Source organism: Drosophila kikkawai, chromosome 3L (genome assembly GCF_030179895.1).
Source record: "Drosophila kikkawai strain 14028-0561.14 chromosome 3L, DkikHiC1v2, whole genome shotgun sequence".
NCBI lineage: Eukaryota > Metazoa > Arthropoda > Insecta > Diptera > Drosophilidae > Drosophila > Drosophila kikkawai.
In genome coordinates this window covers 13,481,548-13,501,143 of record NC_091730.1, presented here as the reverse complement: position 1 = coordinate 13,501,143, position 19,596 = coordinate 13,481,548, and the positions used below count along the sequence as shown (strand labels likewise).

General features: G+C 39.9%; 5 protein-coding genes across 11 annotated transcripts; 3 read left to right on the top strand and 2 right to left on the bottom strand.

Moving 5' to 3' along the window:
- Window positions 1-152: 152 nt before the first annotated feature.
- LOC108075299 (putative transcriptional regulator cudA) lies at window positions 153-3,585 on the bottom strand. 2 transcript variants are annotated; one of them, XM_017167693.3, is made up of 3 exons: window positions 2,960-3,585; window positions 1,468-1,650; window positions 153-508 (listed from the first exon to the last, which is right to left on the bottom strand). In XM_017167693.3, the coding sequence occupies exons 1-3, from the start codon at window positions 3,276-3,278 to the stop codon at window positions 315-317; spliced, it is 696 nt and encodes a 231-aa protein (XP_017023182.1). In that variant the 5' UTR covers window positions 3,279-3,585; the 3' UTR covers window positions 153-314. The 2 variants fall into 2 exon arrangements, with proteins under 2 accessions (XP_017023182.1, XP_070141713.1); XM_070285612.1 differs by having other exon boundaries at window positions 331-508; window positions 1,442-1,650; window positions 2,960-3,584.
- A 396-nt stretch (window positions 3,586-3,981) lies between these two features.
- Window positions 3,982-4,735, top strand: LOC108075252 (vacuolar ATPase assembly integral membrane protein VMA21 homolog). Its single transcript, XM_017167612.3, has 2 exons — window positions 3,982-4,178; window positions 4,242-4,735. Exons 1-2 carry the CDS (start codon window positions 4,098-4,100, stop codon window positions 4,485-4,487), a joined length of 327 nt encoding a protein of 108 aa, XP_017023101.1. The 5' UTR covers window positions 3,982-4,097; the 3' UTR covers window positions 4,488-4,735.
- Window positions 4,735-7,069, top strand: isoQC (iso Glutaminyl cyclase). Of its 2 annotated transcripts, none has more exons than XM_017167610.3 (2): window positions 4,735-4,860; window positions 5,718-7,069. In XM_017167610.3, exons 1-2 carry the CDS (start codon window positions 4,744-4,746, stop codon window positions 6,654-6,656), a joined length of 1,056 nt encoding a protein of 351 aa, XP_017023099.1. In that variant the 5' UTR covers window positions 4,735-4,743; the 3' UTR covers window positions 6,657-7,069. The 2 variants fall into 2 exon arrangements, with proteins under 2 accessions (XP_017023099.1, XP_017023100.1); XM_017167611.3 differs by lacking the exon at window positions 4,735-4,860 and adding an exon at window positions 5,242-5,643.
- ZnT77C (Zinc transporter 77C) lies at window positions 6,908-17,330 on the bottom strand. 5 transcript variants are annotated; one of them, XM_070285067.1, is made up of 4 exons: window positions 17,304-17,330; window positions 11,000-11,195; window positions 8,378-9,092; window positions 6,908-8,312 (listed from the first exon to the last, which is right to left on the bottom strand). In XM_070285067.1, exons 2-4 carry the CDS (start codon window positions 11,186-11,188, stop codon window positions 7,654-7,656), a joined length of 1,563 nt encoding a protein of 520 aa, XP_070141168.1. In that variant the 5' UTR covers window positions 11,189-11,195; window positions 17,304-17,330; the 3' UTR covers window positions 6,908-7,653. The 5 variants fall into 5 exon arrangements, with proteins under 5 accessions (XP_070141168.1, XP_017023097.1, XP_017023096.2 ...); XM_017167608.3 differs by lacking the exon at window positions 17,304-17,330 and adding an exon at window positions 15,816-16,070; XM_017167607.3 differs by lacking the exon at window positions 17,304-17,330 and adding an exon at window positions 13,492-13,644.
- Window positions 17,331-17,953: 623 nt separating this feature from the next.
- On the top strand, window positions 17,954-19,590 carry ND-39 (NADH:ubiquinone oxidoreductase subunit 39). Its single transcript, XM_017167741.3, has 3 exons — window positions 17,954-18,117; window positions 18,217-18,667; window positions 18,731-19,590. Exons 1-3 carry the CDS (start codon window positions 18,078-18,080, stop codon window positions 19,488-19,490), a joined length of 1,251 nt encoding a protein of 416 aa, XP_017023230.1. The 5' UTR covers window positions 17,954-18,077; the 3' UTR covers window positions 19,491-19,590.
- Window positions 19,591-19,596: the final 6 nt, after the last annotated feature.

Sequence of the window (19,596 nt, the reverse complement as noted above, 5' to 3'; positions counted from 1 at the left end):
AGAAACAACATAATGGGCAACATTTAAATATCAGATCTGGGGTATCATATGTTCATATTATTTGGCAGTAGGGCTCACCTATAGCTGCAAGTAATTTTAAAATGTTTTTTAAAAGTAATAATGGAAATCCCCACTTAACTTATATATCAAACTTTTGGTAGCTTAAGATTTTTATTAGAAATCCAAATACTAAAACAAAGCACCTTCTGGTTGAGACATTTGCGAGAGCTTACTTGGCTACTTAGGTTATAGGCTATTACAATGATCGATTGTACTTGGTTTAGAGGCTACAGGTAACCCTTTGGGCTATTTGCTTAGATATCAGACTCTTCTGACCCACCGCCACTCAGCGTACTGAAGTGATGCAGGCAACCGCCATGCGTGGCTATATACAAATCCGCCGCAGCCTCACTGCTGCTGCTGCCTTCTGTATTTAATTGAATTTTCTCTAAAGGATCATTTCTTCGCTTTATCTTCGTTGGCGGCGATGCTGCTCGCTCTGCGGATTCTGTAAACGAGCGAAAGGCAGAGGTTTTTCTATCAGTTGAATGGAGTTTGCATTGCATTTTATATTGTTTAGCCTGTTGCTATTTATAGTTTCATTTAGTTTTTAGATCTTTCACAAAGCGTTTTCTTATATTTCAGATTGTTAAACTTTAGATATTCATATACATAAAACCTTTGTTTCAGGCAGAGTAATTTAATCTCAAATTGTTTAGCTTCCAATTAAAAGGAAATCAAAATATATAAGAAAAGGAATACAAGTTATGGTAAATATTACACAAAATTAATTATTTCTGTTAAAAGATTTGAACTTATGGTGATACGGGCTTATACTTATACTAATCTTGTCTCGAAACTGCAATATTTCTCATATAACTTGATATCCAACACTTTGTGAAGGCTCTATGCAATTTAAGCATTTTCCTTAAGTTTATATTGCTTTCGTGATAATTGATTGTATTGATTGCTTTGTAACGATTCATATTTAAGTTTTAGTTAAGTATTCTTCACTGCTTGAGGTTTTGTAAGTACGTGTGTGCAATCCAACGAGTTCAATTTTCAAATTTTCTTTGAGTTAGCTGTTGTTTTGTACAATATAGGATGATTATACAGAATACATATTCATTGATTCGTTTTCTGACTTGTTATTTTTACAATTTCCTTTTAATTTCTCTTGTTATTTTTTGATATATTTGTTTTTGGTTTGTGTTAGGTATTGCGTACTGCGATTCATATAAATCGAATTGTTTGCTTATGAGTAATGGGCGAAATTTATGGATACACAAATAAAGAGAGACGCGTCCTCGCTCGGTGAACGGTTGCATGTGTGTTTCTTGTGCGTTCTTCAATGAAAATTATACATGTTCACTCTCTGCTATATACATATATGTATATCTTATTTTCCCTAAATCATGTGCGACATCATGCAACGACTCACATCACGGTTAGCGCGATGCAAATGACCTTGATAATGCTGGTAGATGCGTTGAGGTTGCTGCTGCTGCTGCTGAATATGTTGCTGTTGCTGTTGTTGTGGAAAACTGGGCTCTGATTCCATCATCATGCCGCCGCCGTTGGCCTGCATCTCGTAATCCATCAAACAGGCCTGTGTTCCAATTATTTGTGTGGCAGGCAGTGAAAAGAAATCTGCAAGACAAAGAGAGGTAACATTATTAGAAAAGTGCAAAGAAAACAGGAAAAATAAATACATTTATTACCTTTTTTTATTAAATGAGTATTATATATAAATAAATTAATTTAGGCTTATATTAAACCCTTTTTGTCACAGTGCTTTATCACTGCAAGCGCAACACACGTTGTCGCTGCCGCTGCTATCGATATTTGCCCCAATTACCGATCGTTTATTTATAACCAATTCGGAGCAGAGCAGCGAGTTGCCGCCGTTGTCATTTCTTATCTCCGAATAGTTTTTTTATTTTTTCGTTTATTGTATGTTTGCATTTGTGCTGATAAGGCTAGCATTAGCTTGGGGGCAATTGCTAAGGTAACGAATTTCTTGACAAGCGAACATGTAAATTTCATTTAAACAATAATATTAATTTATGTAGAAGTCCATACCTGGAGCAATGCAATTAAATATTTATTATTTTATAATTCATTTAAGGTTTTCTGGACTCTAAAGGTAATTACAAAATGGGATTTACTAAAGACTTAAGCCGGGTTTTATTCCATTATAACTTATATATGTACATAAATATGGCCTCATATGTATAAAAATCTACAAATTTATTTATATTTGTTAACAAAAAAAACAACACCTTCTACCTTCTTTCCCTTTTAAACAAACACTTTTAAAAGGAAAAGGAAAATACAGACAAGAGGCAGCCTCCATCTCAAAAGCTACCCATATCCATAGATATATATGTACATTTGTCCATATCCACATACATACCAATAATTCACCAACTCAGCAAAGCCGTGTGTTAAGCCAAGATGACTGTCAGAGGCCGGTTTGCCTTTGACTCAAGCTAAGCGGGGCTGTCAAGAGCTTATCGTCCCGAGAGAAAGGGAGAGGGGGTGATAGCAGAAATCGCACCGTATTAAATGGCAACTGATAACACGGGTCACAACAGACACAGACCCCCCCCCCACACCATTTGAGTGAAAACGAATTTCGGGAGGAGGGAGAGCAAGGTCAACAGACAGTTTTGTAAATTCACAACTTTTACGACACTTTTCACGCAACGCCAATTAAATGTGCGCAAAGCTTACGACCCCAAGGTCAACTGATTACAAACCCAAATTACAGCCAAGAGTTACACTTAATAAATAAATAAATATTAAGTGAGTGAGAAAAGGTAAATGTAGATAATTCACTTGAATATTTGCCAAGACAACCTAACGAAATAAATATTACAGATAATGAGTAAACTCAATTGCAAATAAAAAAAACTAGATATAATCTCGTTAAGTCTCCTATACATGTAGTACTTACCATTGCAATACTGTGCAGCCAGATCCGCGTCATCGTAACGACACCGCTTGGTGTACACCGGCTGGTCCATATCGCCGCCGCCTCCACAGTTGCCATGCGGATTCAGGCGCTTCTTGCAGCGCAGCACCTCCTGTGGCAGGACTTCCGGCGTCGGCTGCCCATCTGTGGCGCTGCTGTTGTGGTCACTGCTGTTATTGTTGTTGGCATCGCTGATGAAGCCAACGGCACGCGGATTGAAGGGATCCAGGTGGGGGCGAAGGCTGCCGGATTCGGCAGGTTCGCCGCCATGTGCCCAGCACTCGAAATTAGTCAAAACCATAGCAGTGGAAATTTCCCAATCCACACAATATGTATTGAGAGAAAAAACGCGCGTCTCAACTGTACGAAAGCGTGCGGCTAACTGCAGGCTCAGTTAATTACCGCCGAATATACGCAGCAATTGGCAATGGCTGAAATAAATTTAATTAACACACGCAAACGGTGCGGCGAGCAATCGGCCAAATGACTGTGATGACGGCAACTGTTAAAAATAAACCAATAAGCAAGTTTTTACATTTTGCCGCGTGCGCCTTTTGATTCGCGTCTTCGTCGCTTGCTTTGTTTTCCCTTTCGCTTCAGTGTGACCGCAGGTGAAGTGTCGCAATATGCCGTTGTGGCTGAGGGAAATATACCGAAATATACTAATTTCGTTGATGATTGAACAGTAGCGGTCAAGTTAATAGCATGTGTGATATACTTATTTTTTTTATAAAGTTTTTATTAATTTATTGATAAATTAATGAAAGACGAAAAATGAAGTCAAAACTTATTGTAAATTTAAGACATAAAAACTTTTATAAATATAATATTTTGAAGTTATTTTCTAATAACGAAACAAATCACCAATATTAAAACATCTAAAAAAAATAAAAATATATAAATAATAAATAAAATACCAAATAATATTGACCAAATTGTAATCGAATATTCGTAGTATATTTTGGTATATTCATAAATACAAAACGGTACTACTATTTATCATGTGATTTTGTGATTTGTCAAATATTTCTGATAACCGAATGGCAGGTCAAAGCAAAAACCGAAATTAAAAGAAATTATTACTTATTTCAATTAAACCAAGGTTTTAATAAGCTGCAAAATGTCGAATAAGACGAAGAAAACCGGAGGCGGCAACGGAGGCAATGGAGGCGCCACAAAACAAACCCGCCAGCAGTCACAGGTAACATCCCGAATCGCCCCCATTTGCCGGCTGGCCTAATCCCTTGTTTATTTTCTTCACCAGGACTCGCAGGACTACAGCTCCTTCAAGACAGTGCTCTTCTACTGTATGCTCATCGTGTTCCTGCCCGTGCTGACTTTCTTTGTCCTCAAGGGCTTTGTTCTCGACCAATTCTTCAATATCTCCGAAGTCAAAGTGAACATAGCAGCTGCCGTGGGTGCTGTCGTATCGCTGCACATCGCCCTGGGACTGTATATCTACCGGGCATACTTTGGAACATCCGGCTCCAAGGCTGTCAAGGCGGACTAATCCTCATCTACCGGACTGTTTGTTTTCCCATTTCCATTAATTATAAGTCGGAAAAGCACTCTTGTACATACATATTACATATAATTGCGGTTGTTTACATGTCAGCGAGGGAGGAGAAAGTCGTCGCGCCTGTGTAACCATTTGTAATCGTTTTCCATTGCATAAGTTTCGATAACATCGTGTGGAAAACGTGTGTTGTCTAGTGTTTTGTGTGCTTAGTTTATATTAAAAAAAAAAAAGAAAAGAAATTGTCCAAATGCGTGTGCTAATGAGGAATTACTCTCTAATGGAGGCGGTCAAGCGCTTACTACCGCGGCCCCGAAAGAAGATCTACAACCTGGGTGCTTGCTTCGAGCTGGTGGATATCCCAAAGGTTAGAAATGCGAGAAAGACGTATCAAATATTTATATTTTCTTGGAAGATTTATTACCTTTGCAGGGTTGTGCATGAGGAACGTTTTCTCTTGAAATTTGTAATCAAGTGTATTATTTATGAACAATGAAAATACATATGTATAGGGAGATTATAGATATGTATGTATACATTAATTTGCTATTTAAATCTATAAATTTCTTCGTACATTTTTGTTTCAGAGTATGATTTTTTTCAAAGGTTAAATTATTCTTTTCCACAAAATTTAATTTAAACCCCCTTAACTTAACCCCCTTAAATAAATTTAATTGCACGCCACTGAAATTGTCTATCGTGGTGCCACCTGTTTGTGCCGGGCGTTGCCACCTGTTCATTACTGTCCACAGCTGTTGCTGCTCTCAGTTTGTTTTTCTGTTCTTATTGCTTGTGCCTCAAATACTTTACCCGCAAGAATTCGTGTGAAATGATACATTACTAGCCGCGGCCAAAGATTTCCCAACATCGCATGCTGCCGCTGTCCAGGGCGCTACCGTGCCGCAGGCGTTCCTCCTTGGAATTCGGCGCACCTGACTCTTAATTGATTTGAACCACCTGTTGTTGTTGGTCGGGGCGCAGCAGCACTCCCACTCATAAAGCCACAAAATACTCACGCCACGTAGTCTTAGTCAGAATGCTGCAACGCTTGCCAGCCAAAATGTGGACGCTCTGCCTTCAGGCGGCTTTGATGGCCACCTTGGCCCGGGGATCGGTCTCCCTGCGCGATAATCTGGTCGGGCGATCTCAGGTGCTGCTGCTGCTTGATTAAGCCACCACTTACCAGCTGTCCACTAAGTGTCACCTTTTCTTTTTTTTATACAGACTTCCTACAATCCCAGCGAGCTGTCTGAATCCAAGTTCCTGGAATATAGCAACCTCTCGGATAAACTGCACTTGCGGGAGGCGCTGGGCAACATCATGATACCGCGGGTTGTGGGATCCGCAAACCACAGCATAGTGCGGCAGTATTTAGTCCAGAGTCTACGGGATCTGAAGTGGGACGTGGAGGTGGATAGCTTCCATGACCATGCGCCTATAATGGGAAAATTACACTTCCACAACATTATCGCACGGTTAAACCCGAAAGCGGAACGATTTCTGGTGCTCGCCTGTCACTACGACAGCAAGTATATGCCCGGAGTTGAGTTCCTAGGGGCTACCGACTCTGCGGTGCCCTGTGCCATGCTCCTGAACCTGGCGTACGTGCTCCAGGACCAGCTGGACTCCCTTAAAGAGAGCAAGCTCAGCCTGATGCTGTTGTTCTTCGATGGCGAGGAGGCCTTCGAGGAATGGGGACCCAAGGATTCCATTTATGGCGCCCGACACCTGGCCAAGCGGTGGCATCACGAAGGAAAACTGGACAGCATAGATATGCTGGTCCTTTTGGATCTCCTAGGAGCGCCCGATCCCGCTTTCTATAGCTTCTTCGAGAACACAGAGTCATGGTATATGCGCCTGCAGTCCGTGGAGACGCGCCTGGCCAAGTTCGAGCTACTAGAGCGGTATGCCAGCAGTGGGATAGCGCAACGTGATCCCACACGCTACTTCCAGTCCCAGGCCATGCGCTCCTCCTTCATCGAGGATGACCACATACCGTTCCTGCGCCGGAACGTGCCCGTTCTCCATCTTATTCCAGTGCCCTTTCCCAGTGTCTGGCATACACCCGACGATAACGAGAGCGTGATTGATTATGCCGCAACGGACAACCTGGCGCTGATTATAAGGCTCTTCACTCTGGAGTATCTCTTGGGCGCAAAGTAGAGTCCCCTCCGTGACACACAAAAATGTTGTATCTAATTTACGGCCTTATCGAAGATGACCTGTCCGTTGAGACATCGTTGATATCCGTTGTTGAATGTATACTTATGTACCCACCGGTTGGAGGAGCCCCTTGTGGACCCAATTAATGTTACAATTACTTAAGCAGAGCTGCAATACTTACGCATAATCCAAATATTTTTATACTTGTGTATTTATACTTAATAGAAAAACCAAAATTAAAAACAAAAGGCTTAGCTAATGACACGTCAACTGTATACATACATATATATATTTTTTTGTAATCTTTCGGTTGTAAATTACTTAGACTTATGCGCAGTACAACATATACAAATAGTAAATATACCTTAAAAAGAATTTATTTGTTAAATTAAATGCACTGGTGGCAAAATTAAGTTTGTTTTTTGATTTGTCATTAAGATTTTAAAATGTAAAGAATACAAAGAAATATTATACATATTGAGGGGGTTAAAAAAGTCCTTAGTTATACAAAAGTAACAAAGATAAAATGATAATACCATGGTTGGGCATAGATTTTTAGGCTTAAAACCCAACCACAAAACAGAAGTCAGTGCATAAGACGCTGTATTTTTAGTTCCAAGCACCGACAATTCTTAGGTTTTGTTTTTGTACTCCTGAGTGCGCGGTTTTTCTTTGGAAAACTCTCAAAAATTCGTTCACTCGCGGCAATCGTTATCAATAGTATTCGAATGATGATACGAATACTTCATACATCTTTTCACATCAGAAACTTGTTATCTTAGGTTATGGCTATACTGAAATTTAAATATTCTTTGTTTCTTTCATCTCTTCTTAAAACTTATGACAATAATTAGCTTAACCAGTGCTTTCTAAGCGTCTCGTTCTTAAAAAAAAAGGGAGCTCAAAATAGATATGGCAAATATTCGTACACTAAACTTAAGAACTAGCTAAAATCGTTAAGCCTTGATTCAAGTTGTTTTAGATTATCGAAGATGAATCATTCGCTTCTCGTCGGTGGACTGTCAGTAGATCCCTTCGCCGAAGCTGAACTCAAGCCGCAGTCCGCTTCAGCTTCTGCCTCTGTTTCAGTGGATGTCTGTTGCAGTTTGGGCATAGACTTTGCCAGTTCCTTGGGACTCGATCCCTCGATCAGCTGCCCTGCATTCAGTTCTTTAGGCTTCTCCACAACCACGGAATTCAGTTCGGCACAGGATTTTGATTTGCTCTTCGTCTGCGATGATGATGTGGATGATGTTTTGCGGCCATCGGGAGAATCGCAGATCTCGCGTAGATCGGCGCGAGAGTCGCGACAGCAAACCTTTTCAATACATTCCGCCGCCTGGCATTGCATCAGGCATTCTAGCGATGCGGAGGCATTTTTATTGGTGGACGGATAAAACTCCGGCTGAATAGTGACTGCTCTAATGCCCTGATCATGGAAATACGATCGCACCTGATCGATGATCTTGAGGTAGAGCTTGGGATTTTGGAACTGGATGTGAATTGTGGCCACATAACTATGAGCGGCCAACTGCCAGATGTGAAGATCATGATAGCTAATAATTTCCGGGAATTTGCTCACAAGAGTCCGCTCGAAGTTCTCCATATCGATGGAGCCGGGTATGGTCTGCAATAGGATCAGACAGGATTCCTTCACTGTGGGAGATATGAGAAAAACAGAGAGTTAATACCAATACTGATTCCGTTTTGTTTGTACTTACTGTAGGGATAACTGAGCGAGACCAGCAGAACACAGGAGAAAATGGAGAGAACAGGATCTATAAACTTGGCCGTGTGCTCCTCATCCTCCGCCACATAGACAATTGCCGCACACACAATCACAAAGATGGTACTAGAGACATCGCGAAGCATTTCCACGGCTCCCTGACGTTTGGTCGCAAAGTAAACACTGCCCACCTCCGTCTCCAATTCCTCTCGCAACTGCCGATCGTTCCGAGACTTACTCAACTGCCTTTGCATGGGAGTGAGGGATACGTCCATATTGCTGGACATAGGACGCTCGAGCACCACATTGCCACCGGGAGTCAAGTGCAGGAAACTACCCTGATGCAACGTGTATCCGCCAATCAGCAGATATGTTAGTCCATTCAGAATCAAGCCCACGAAACCCAGCATCATCACGGGAATGGGTAGATGCATTGTATCCTGATGATCGATGTGGACCAGTGTTTGCAGGGCCTCCACCACCAGTGAGAAGGATAAGGAAGCCAGGATAATGAATACTATCAGCATGGTCAGAATATCTATCCTGGCCCAGCCAAAAGTATTGCGTAGCTTCTGTTCCCGGCACTCTCGCTTGGCCTTGGTCTGGGCCTCCGCTTCAGTTAGGTTGACAACCACACCGGCGGTTCCATTGCCAATGGCCTTGGTCTGAATGGGAGGCGGATCCTTTGCCTCTGGTTTCTGTTTACTATGCTGCAAGATTGTAAAGAGAAGGAAATAAGTTTAGAAAATAGCTGATTTAGTTAATGATAATACTAGTATTTATTATAATCTCGGATTAAATAACAAAGTTTTCTTATCCAATAAACTAGTAAAAAAGAAAGAAAAAGCCCTTCTTATTGATTAAAATTAATTAAATTAAACTTGACTCTCTTAAATTGTACAACTAATTAATTTGATTTCAACATAATGATTTTTTTTAGAAAAGAAAATCTCTTTTGTTACTATTTTCAGTTTGTTCTTTGACAGAAAAATATCATGGAACATGGAAATAGAATGGAAAATTTCATTCTCCATCGTCATGCTTTCTAAGCCAAATCATAACAATTGGCATTGGCCCATCACCACAATGGTTGGCAGCTATTTTAACGCTTCGCTGGTCCTCGTCCGTCTGTCGTACAATTATATAAGTTTGGAATCGGCCCACACTACTGTCCACACCTACAACGCCATCGTCGAGTCTTTGGGAGCTTTCGATTTCTAGTGTTGAACACAGACGCTGAACACAGTGCGACTTTTGGCCAAGTCTTGTTTGATTTTTGTCTTTTGCGAAACGTGCTTGGCACGCTTTCCCATGGCGGCAACGAATGATATTTGCATCCATTCAGTAATAAAATATTTAACTTTGACTGCTCCATAAATTCGTTGTCGTACGACACTTTTTGCTTTGGGTAGTATTCACCTTGAATTTAAATCAATGCGTAGATAAATTAATATTTAGTAATAGATATATCGTTTGAAATTTTCTGCTTTTTATTGATAAATATTATGTTTTTTAAATAGATAGTCAAAAAATAAAAAAAATATATAAATTTCACAGTATATTTTAGATGGATAATTTTGAATTTTCTTTAATAAATAATAAAAATATACATTTTATTCACTTTGTTGTATTTAAGTTATGCATTAAATTAAATTAGGATAAGAAAGCCTAACAAATATTATGATTATGCTATAAAAACCTTTTATTTTATTAGTTAAAATTTATTTTTTAGTTAAAAGAAAATGATTTCACATGTATAATTAATATGTATTATTCATCTGATACTCAAGCTTAATCATAGTAAATATCTTGCTACCTCCAAATCTTCTTAATCTCTGAAATATATTACCATTTTCGCTTTCTATCAGCCAAGTGCCATATATGTGATACTGCCCCATTTCGGCCAGAGAAACTAAGCCAAACAAAAAATTTGAGCAGTATGACTAAAGCCTGTCGTCGTCCGGTATCTCCGTGTAATCAACCTGATTTCATGTCACCTGCTGTGTGTAGACAGGGGCATTACACTCGGAATGGGCAATTACACAGTAATCTCTGCTGATAAGCAAAGAGGCACTCTGTCAGAGTCAGGCCTGATAAGTCTAAATAATAACTACAAGGAACCACTCCCGGTGAAAGATATACAAATTTCAAAAAAATTCACTAAAGTCGAACATAAATTATATCCCGAAATCCGAACGAAACCAGTTTTCCGCAAAATAAAGAAAAAAGTGTTTGGAATGCGTTTCGATACTGTTTGTTGTGCTTTGCTTTTCGGGCCACAATAAAAGTTCAATGCACCAGCATCTGTTTCGACTTTGCACGCGACATTTCCTGGCCAAAAAAATAACAATAATTAAAACCGGCGGGCAAACTGCACAAACAATTTTTTTTTTTTTTTTCAAAACAACGTTCAGGTTATCACTTTTTATTATCTTTTTGGTAATACCTTTGGCAGAATAGGTATTTATTGCTATTTTTAATTCTCTAAAGATCTTAATTACCCTCAGAACTATAATAAATAGACAGATAGAACTAACAATATTTTATGATAAGCCTTAGTACTCTACAGAGCTTTATGAAAACTATTAACTTCGAGTAAAAACCATGATCCTCTTACCTTAATTGTGATAATGCAGCCGCCGAGAGCTATAATATTACACAACATATGATGGGAGGCCATCAGGAGAGTGAGTCCGTGGGTCCAATGGCTGAGTAACAATTGGAGGATAAAATAGCAAATTGATAGCACCAGGACCACGTATAGGGGAACGGGCCTACACCGCTGCAGTATCTTCTTCACTGGCATTATGTATCTGCAAAGAAGAAGGGTAAGGAGAGTTAGGCATCGAAAATCAGTGACAATTGGTTTCCTAAATATTGGAAGCAGTATCATGCGGAAATGACGGACAGAGAGGTCACTTGTCAACGAACTGCCTAGAGGTGTGATCTATTTAAATGGGCTTAATTTGTTGTTTATACAAATTTACAATGCGTCAGCAGGTTGTCACTTTGATTAAAAGGTTTGAGATGCGGTTTTAATTAAGAGCTATGGGGTGTAATCGGTAATTTAATCGATTTACAGGAAGTTATGCAAATTTAAATAAATAATAATGTATGGTAATCGCTTTAACTGCTGACAGATCTGAAAATAGGAATCATATGAATAAGATCGGTTTCATAACGAAATAAGCCCAAGCTTGCCTTAATAAAAATATTACTAAATTCGAAATTACTACCTCTTTGATTAAACGCTATTATTAAAACCCTATCAATTTCTAAAATCCCTCCAAACTATGTCAAGTTCAAGTGTCCGAGTTAATTGAACCGCTCACCGATTGGGAACTACGCCGCAATGAACTGTGTTTAACCTCCCATATTTAGGGTTCAACCCATGCCAACCCCGTATGCAAATCCCCCATCATCATGATCATCATGTGGGCATGGGCCTGGGTCTGGCTCTGGGCTCCTCCTGCTTGCCTGCCTGACGATGGTGGGCTGCATGCAAATGAAGATGCTAAATGGGCTCGTTTTACCTGTGGCTACCGACGAATCTTGTTGAATCGATCGCATCGCGATCGCCTGCGACATTGACGTAACTTTACGTGATCGTGAATATATGGCTACCGACTGTTTGTTGGCTTCTCCGATGGGTTGGTTTGTTTGCCGCAATGTAAGTAACACTGCAAGGTTGAACCCTATTCGGTCGGTCATTTGTAATTTTAAAGTGCCCTCAAGTAGCTTAATTAGCGAGGGGACGTGTCGTGACATTTTATAATGTTTTTTCGGATAATCCAAATGTCCAATCTCAGGTAAATTCAAGGATCAATTAGCAATTGAAGCTCTAGGAATGGTAGTTAAATAAACCACGTACATTTATAGTGCCCATTCTAAATAAAGAAACCTTTTCGTTTTTAATATTCCGAATATTATTATATTACTTTTGAACTACAGCTTACAACTTGTTTAAAGCTGTACAGACTCTGTATTACAGACTATTAAGACCCACCTTATCCCGCTCTTGCATCACCGAATTCCTGATTTATAACTATCGTTGCTGCCAACATCTGGAATACTTAATAGGTACATTATACTACGCAAATTATTGCTACTGTTCGGAGGCAGAATTCTATTTATTTTTAAATGATGCAACCCTCCTACCCTGCACGCTGTCGACTTTTAAATGAGCCCATTGCATTCTGAAATTGTCACACGTGCACTGGCAAATAATTGGAATCGATCAACTGATATAATCTATTGTTTTAAACTGTTGTTGGTGTAATTAGGGGCTAAATACAAAAGCGTTAAATGGCGCCCCGGGGGCACTAGATTGTGCAGTGCCCCGGCAAACAAACAAATAGATTCCCATCGTTTTATTCCAGCAGAGACATCGTGGAAGTAAAAGCTATTAGCCAGATAATGCCAGACAGGTAGCAACAACAACCAATTTAGATACTGCCTCTCTGTGTAGGCCCAAGAGTTCAACAGATGTAGTATGTATATACATTGTAGTTGTATCTCCCAGTTGTTCCACTTGCCACAGCCACTAAATGTTAATTTCCTCAATTTAATTTCATTTTCATTCGGAATGGGAGGGGCTGAGTGGAACAGAGGCTCGAACACGAGATAACAAAAGATAAGTCGAGAACGAGCACAGATACAGATACACGGGGGCTGTAGTTGCCAGGGGATAAGGCCGATAACAAAGTGATCCTCTAGATAAAGATAAAATATGGTGTGATATGGTAGGCATGTGGATGTCGAGCCTTGAACACTTTTAAAAATGAAGTAAAATTCGGGAATTTACAAACAAAAATCTAAAGCGAACAGCTCAGAATTTTTTTAGACCATAAATATTTAATAAAAATGAAAAAATCGTATGGAAATTCATTATATCCACACTCTCCGGCTCTTTTATCACTTTCCAAATCCGGGACTTTGTATATTTTACGACAATACCGAGTATGGCGTAAAATCCAGATCATAAATCTGAGCAAACAGTTGACAACTCGATTGTCAATTAGATCTTCACTTCATCAATTGAAAACCTCAACAAAAACTCTTCTTTTTTACTCACAATAAAATTCGGGACCAATAACATTTCGTATTTACTTTGATTTGTCACCAGGTGCCATCATTTTGTTTCTTTCCTTTCGAGTTATGGTGTGCATACCAATTATATTTGGCAGAAAACAAAAATTGTACTTTGATTTTTGCGTAGATTTTGAAATTGAATTAAAAAATACTTCCTATGCGAGCGGGTCCCTGGCCCGTATTAAGCCTTTTTTGACCATTTCAAATGTGATGACAAGGTCGCCTATGCCTGTGGAATGACTAATTCCCCAAGGGAACCGAAAACGCAAGGCGTTCGCTTTATTTTTAAATTCTATCAATATTGTTATTGTCTATCACTAGGTAGAGCCATAGACAAAGTGTGTGATGCCAATATTTTATTACTTTGTTGTCACTGGCAATTAGCAATTTCCAGTGGGCCATATTTGAACACTTTTGAACGCGCCAAAACCAGACACCTGATAAGCAGACAGAGATAACTCTCTGTTCGAACCCTATCGCTATCTCATTTTCCTGCGATTAAATGGAAATTGGACAGGTCTACCCTGATAACAGGCGTTTCAAAAAACAATATCGAAAACAACCCGGCGTTAGGTGGGTTAAAATGCCATCGCTAGGCGGGGGATTCGATGGGGAATGTTGATAAGAACCCAAAATGTTGCTAGCGATAAATGTTTCTAGGTGCAGAAACAGGGTCTTTTTCATTTTAAATCCCTTAAGATTTAAGGCTTTTCATAGAATTTTTTATGTTATATCCAAATTTAATTATCATAGAATTAACTGAGCATAGAAAAACTGCTGAGCTTTGTTATCTAAGTAAATAATTGTGTGAGAAAAACTGAATACAAACTATGTAATTTAGTTGTAGAATTGCAATTATAAAAATCAAAATATGTAAATTAAAAGGAATTAAATTTGTAAACTTAATTAAATTATAATAACTATATAATAATCTGTGAATTTGTAAGAATTTTGAGTTTTTCAGTTATAATAATCTTATATTAAATAAACTTTGGTAGAACATAAATCTGATGTTATTTATTCTTGAAATATAGAGGAAAAGACAATGTACTACTTGTTATTTTAGGTAAAAACTTAACTATTTCTAGCAACTTTCAGCCATATGATAATTTTCTCGAAGGCCTGTCTCTTTTTCCCCAAACAGTATTTTCGGTTTTTAATAAACAAAACCCATAGGAAATGTTCCCCTTTGTTGTCTGTTTTCAAGAAACTCAATAGCTATAGTTAATTTCTCTGCGGTTTGCTACTCTCATTAAACATTTTTGCGTATTTGTAGACCAAAGTCCAGAGCAGATTCCTGGCCACCTGTTCATACCTTGTTCCCCAAACAATACAAAGAAATTCTGCCTTTAAGGTTAACAAAGTAGTGTAAATAATTTAATTGCACTTTTATGCACCTCCGTCTACGTGAGATCTGCGCCCTTTATCCGCACTTTCACTACGTCCTCATCAGAAACGTGATCAAGTCGTATTATATATCAGATTTTACTGATGCTATATAATCCCATTAAAATAATACACAAATTGATATTAATGCTGATTACTAAAGACCCACTTCAATTACATTTAATGGGGAAAACAAAAATTGAATAAAAAATAAACATGCAGTTGCGGTCAAAGAAATAGACGTCAATAAATATTACTGCCAAAAAGGAAATTATTTATATTTTTGTAAATTAAGAAGATTGAATGAGGTAGTAATATTAATAGTTTAAACAAATAATAATGGAAAATATATACGCTTTCAGTTAGGTTGCAATTTATATTTTTTAGCACTATTTTTTGCTCAACAACTGTTATAACAAGATTTTCCAACAAACTAACGGCTGAGGGTAATTGTTTATAATATTGCGTTGGGAAAGCGGCAACCTGAGACAGGGTTCTTGAGCACATGAACCAAGGCTTTTGGATCAATTTGCATTGAATTAGCTTCGCGAGTGAGAATTTGTTTTTGGGCTCAATCAATCCCAGCCCCCCACCAGACGACGACGACGATGGATCGTAGACAGATATAACCTTTAATTAGCATTAATTTTGATCAAACTTATTTTTATACCGCGCAGATGGGTGTTATTTTAGGTGGTGGGGCAATATTCACTTGCTAAATGGATTCACAGCCCCGCCTGCTAACGAATCAGTCATCTATATACATATCTATATGTATATATATATCTATATGTCCACGTCCATATCCAAACACCTATCTAAGGCAGCCGCATTAAGGTGTGTTTTCGATTCCTGGACCCCAGCCATGAAGCCAAACAACCCACAAGGCCGAAACCCTTATCAGTCTACGAGAACTTGAGCTAAAATGGGATTTTGGCTTAGAACTGGAAATTTACCGTCTTTTTGGACTCTTTGTGATAAGCTGAAAACCGCGCGTGTCCCTTGTTGGTTCGTTTGCTATTTTTAGCGGCACCACACACCACTGTAGTAAATTGCTTTGGAAAATTTGCTTTTCCTTTATATTTTATTGTTATTATTCCACACAAACAACACGCACGCACAAGATTTCAAATTTTGCAGTTCCACACGCGCACTACCTGTTAAGCTATGCCGAATTTTTTTGAGCGAATTATTGAGCGATGCTCACTGCAGCGCGGCTCAAAAACGAATGATCGTCAAAGCCGAAGCGATGGAGGCAAAATATATAGCACACTAATTTGAGAAAGCACAGTAATATAAGCAGTAGTCGACTTGCGAATACCCTAGACGGACAGGTATGCAAATGGAACGAAGGTAAAGATGGAGGAGTAAATTGCTATAGGTTATGAATAATTTATTGTTATACATAATTATAAATAAAATGTCTTTAACATGCTCGTTGATTATTGCTAATTTATGCAGAAATATTGTATGTGCTTTAATTGATTTATATTTAATGTTGATACAATTTTATTATAAAATATTAGTGCATAGTTTATGTACCCCAACATAATGCTCTTTTTAAAGGGTATAAAACGCACAGAGATAGAAAAACTACAAAAACAATGACCACAGCCGGCAAAATGGAATGCCCGCAAATTGAAAGCAAGCGTAAAGCTCAAAGAGATAACGGGAGAGAATGTGAGAGAGGGAGAGAGCGATACCGACGGCGAGAGTGGGTGTAAAAGTGCGTGTTGTCCAGGTTGAAAATTATCAGCTGACGACCAAAGATAAAAGAGGGAGAGAGAAGCTAAAGAGAAAGAGCAGAAGTGAGAGAGAGAAATGGAAAAGGAGAGCATGTCCGAACGTGCCAAGTATCAGGTGCGTATGTATTCATAATACAAGTATGTTATCATGAGTTTTATGAGCTCAAGAGGCAACAACGCTAACAACAGTAAAAACAAAGTGTTTATTATGCTTACATATGGTAATCACAGCGAAATTACAGCAGCAGCAATAGTTAAACGCACTGATCTAGCTCAAACAAACGAACAACTGCTTTCAAGACATTAGCGCTGAATAATTTTAAATTTAATTACAGTGGGCCCCAGATTATTTCGCTTTGGCCAGAGTATTTTTAGACAGAGTGATTTTATAAGAATATATGTAAACATAAAAAGCAAACATACACACATTTAAACAAAGGCACAGAGAGAAACAAATTTTAACTTTATATTAGTCATCAAAATAAGTAAGTAATTAAGTAAATTAGAAATAAAATAATAAGAAACATTTAATTACTATATGGACGTCACTGTAGTAATTTAACTTTGACCGCTACAATGTGTATCCATTATCAATAATTAACCACAATAGCTAACTTTTGTTAAAAATGCTTATCGGCGTTGGTAGTTAACTCGACAAGATACTATATAGATTAAACCCCGATTCCGAAAGATACCGACCGTTGCTCTCCTCGGTTTTACAGCTTGAAGGAGACTGCTAACTTTACTTTAAAGTTTACAGAAGTCGGGTCGTGGCGAATTGAATGTTCCATGGGCCTGAAATTGCAATTAAACCACGCACATTAGATAAGAAGTCAGCGGTTTGACGGGCCGCCAAGGCAGTTTCATTTCAACTGGGACACGGTTGGCTTAGTCTTATTTGTCAAAATAAAAAATATTCATAAATTAAGCGGCCGTTGAGTAGAATACGGCATTATTTGCTAACCGGAATTACAGATTAGAGAGTAATTAAGCAAGATAACCACAGCAAGGTCTTTGAATCAAAATTAAATAAGATAGGACTTTATAACTATATTCCAGGGTACAAGGACTATTGTTTTCAAAAGATTAAATATTAAATTTAATATTTCCATTTAGCTTAGAATATATTAGGAACCAATAAAGCCTAAATATAAGGTACTAAATAAAACAAATTAAAAAAAATTATGATGTTTAATAAATGCTCTATTCAATTGATTTTTAATAGAATATGATTTTTAAGAAACATCAAGTTCAAATAATACGTTACTTTGGTGCTGCCACCCTTGCTGTTCCGGAAGTCTGGCAGCGCTGATTGTCGTGACATTTGCCAGTCACAGCGGTGACATTTACCATTCACAGCGGTCGTGACCATTCGCAGGCACCGTTTTCATCTGCAGAAGACGAAAACGGACCGAAATAAAAACGATTTTAAGCGAATAAATCAGCCGTCTTAGTCCAGTGCGCCGGTACGAGATGGCCGCCATAGTACTAACCCGCAATATGCAATTGGCCAGTAAGTTCCACCGCCTGCCCACCGCCCAGTGGCTGGCAAGCAAATTATGTAATACGCCCGAATGTTGTTGCTAATAGTTGGTGTATTTTCCGGATCTAGAGCACCATGGCAGTGGTGTGGTTGGCGTCCTGTGCTTGCGCAGCTACTCTGCCGCCGCCGCTCCGCCGGAGGATGGTCCACGTCCGCTGAAAACCACAAATCCGGCTGCCATGAAGCGCGGCACGGGAGGACGCAGCAGCTTCAACGGGATTGTGGCCACCGTTTTCGGAGCCACCGGCTTTGTGGGTCGCTACGTGTGCAACAAGCTGGGCAAGTCCGGCAGCCAAATGATCCTGCCTTATCGCGGCGACGACTCTGATGTGATCCGCCTAAAGGTTACCGGCGATCTCGGTCAGGTGCTGTTCCACTTTTACAACCTGGAGGATCCCAAGTCCATTCGCGAGGCTGTGAAGCACTCGAATGTTGTCATCAATCTGGTGGGCAGGGACTTCGAGACCAAGAACTTCAAGTTCAAGGATGTGCATGTCAACGGAGCGGAGAGGATCGCCAGGTGAATATGATTGGTATTTATTGTGCTTAAACTTGTAATATCCTTGTCATCTTTTTTCCGAAGAATCGCCCGCGAGGCTGGCGTGGAGCGCTTCATCCACTTGTCCTCCCTCAATGTAGAGGCCCATCCCAAGGATCTGTATGTAAAGGGGGGCAGCGAGTGGCTAAAGAGCAAATACGAAGGTGAATTGCGCGTTCGCGATGCCTTCCCGAATGCCACCATTATCCGTCCCGCGGATATCTACGGCTCCGAGGATCGCTTCTTGCGCTACTACGCCCACATCTGGCGCCGCCAGTTCCGCTCGATGCCGCTGTGGCATAAGGGCGAGAAGACCGTGAAGCAGCCCGTATACGTTTCGGATGTGGCCCAGGCCATCATCAATGCGGCCAAGGATCCGGACTCTGCTGGACGCATCTACCAGGCTGTGGGACCCAAGCGTTACCAGTTGAGCGAATTGGTCGACTGGTTCCATCGCCTGATGCGCAAGGACCAGAAGCGTTGGGGCTACATGCGCTACGACATGCGCTGGGACCCTAGCTTCCTGCTGAAGGCCAAGCTGAACAGCTGGATCTGCCCGGGCACCCCCATCGGTGGCCTGCATCCCGCTCGCATCGAGCGCGAGGCCGTCACCGACAAGGTGCTAACTGGTGTCCCCACGCTGGAGGATCTGGGCGTCACACTGACCACCATGGAGCAGCAGGTGCCATGGGAGCTGCGTCCCTACCGCGCCGCCCTCTACTACGACGCCGAGCTGGGCGAGTTCGAGACCCCGTCGCCGCCCAAGACTATCGAGGCTCGTGACGAGATGCGCTTGTTTGCCTAAAACTGAGTCGTCGTGGGTGGAAACGGTCTGTGTTGATTGGAAAATTTTAGTTAAATTGTTTAAGGCGATGCGTCAATAAAGAGATGTCGACAGATTACAATATTTT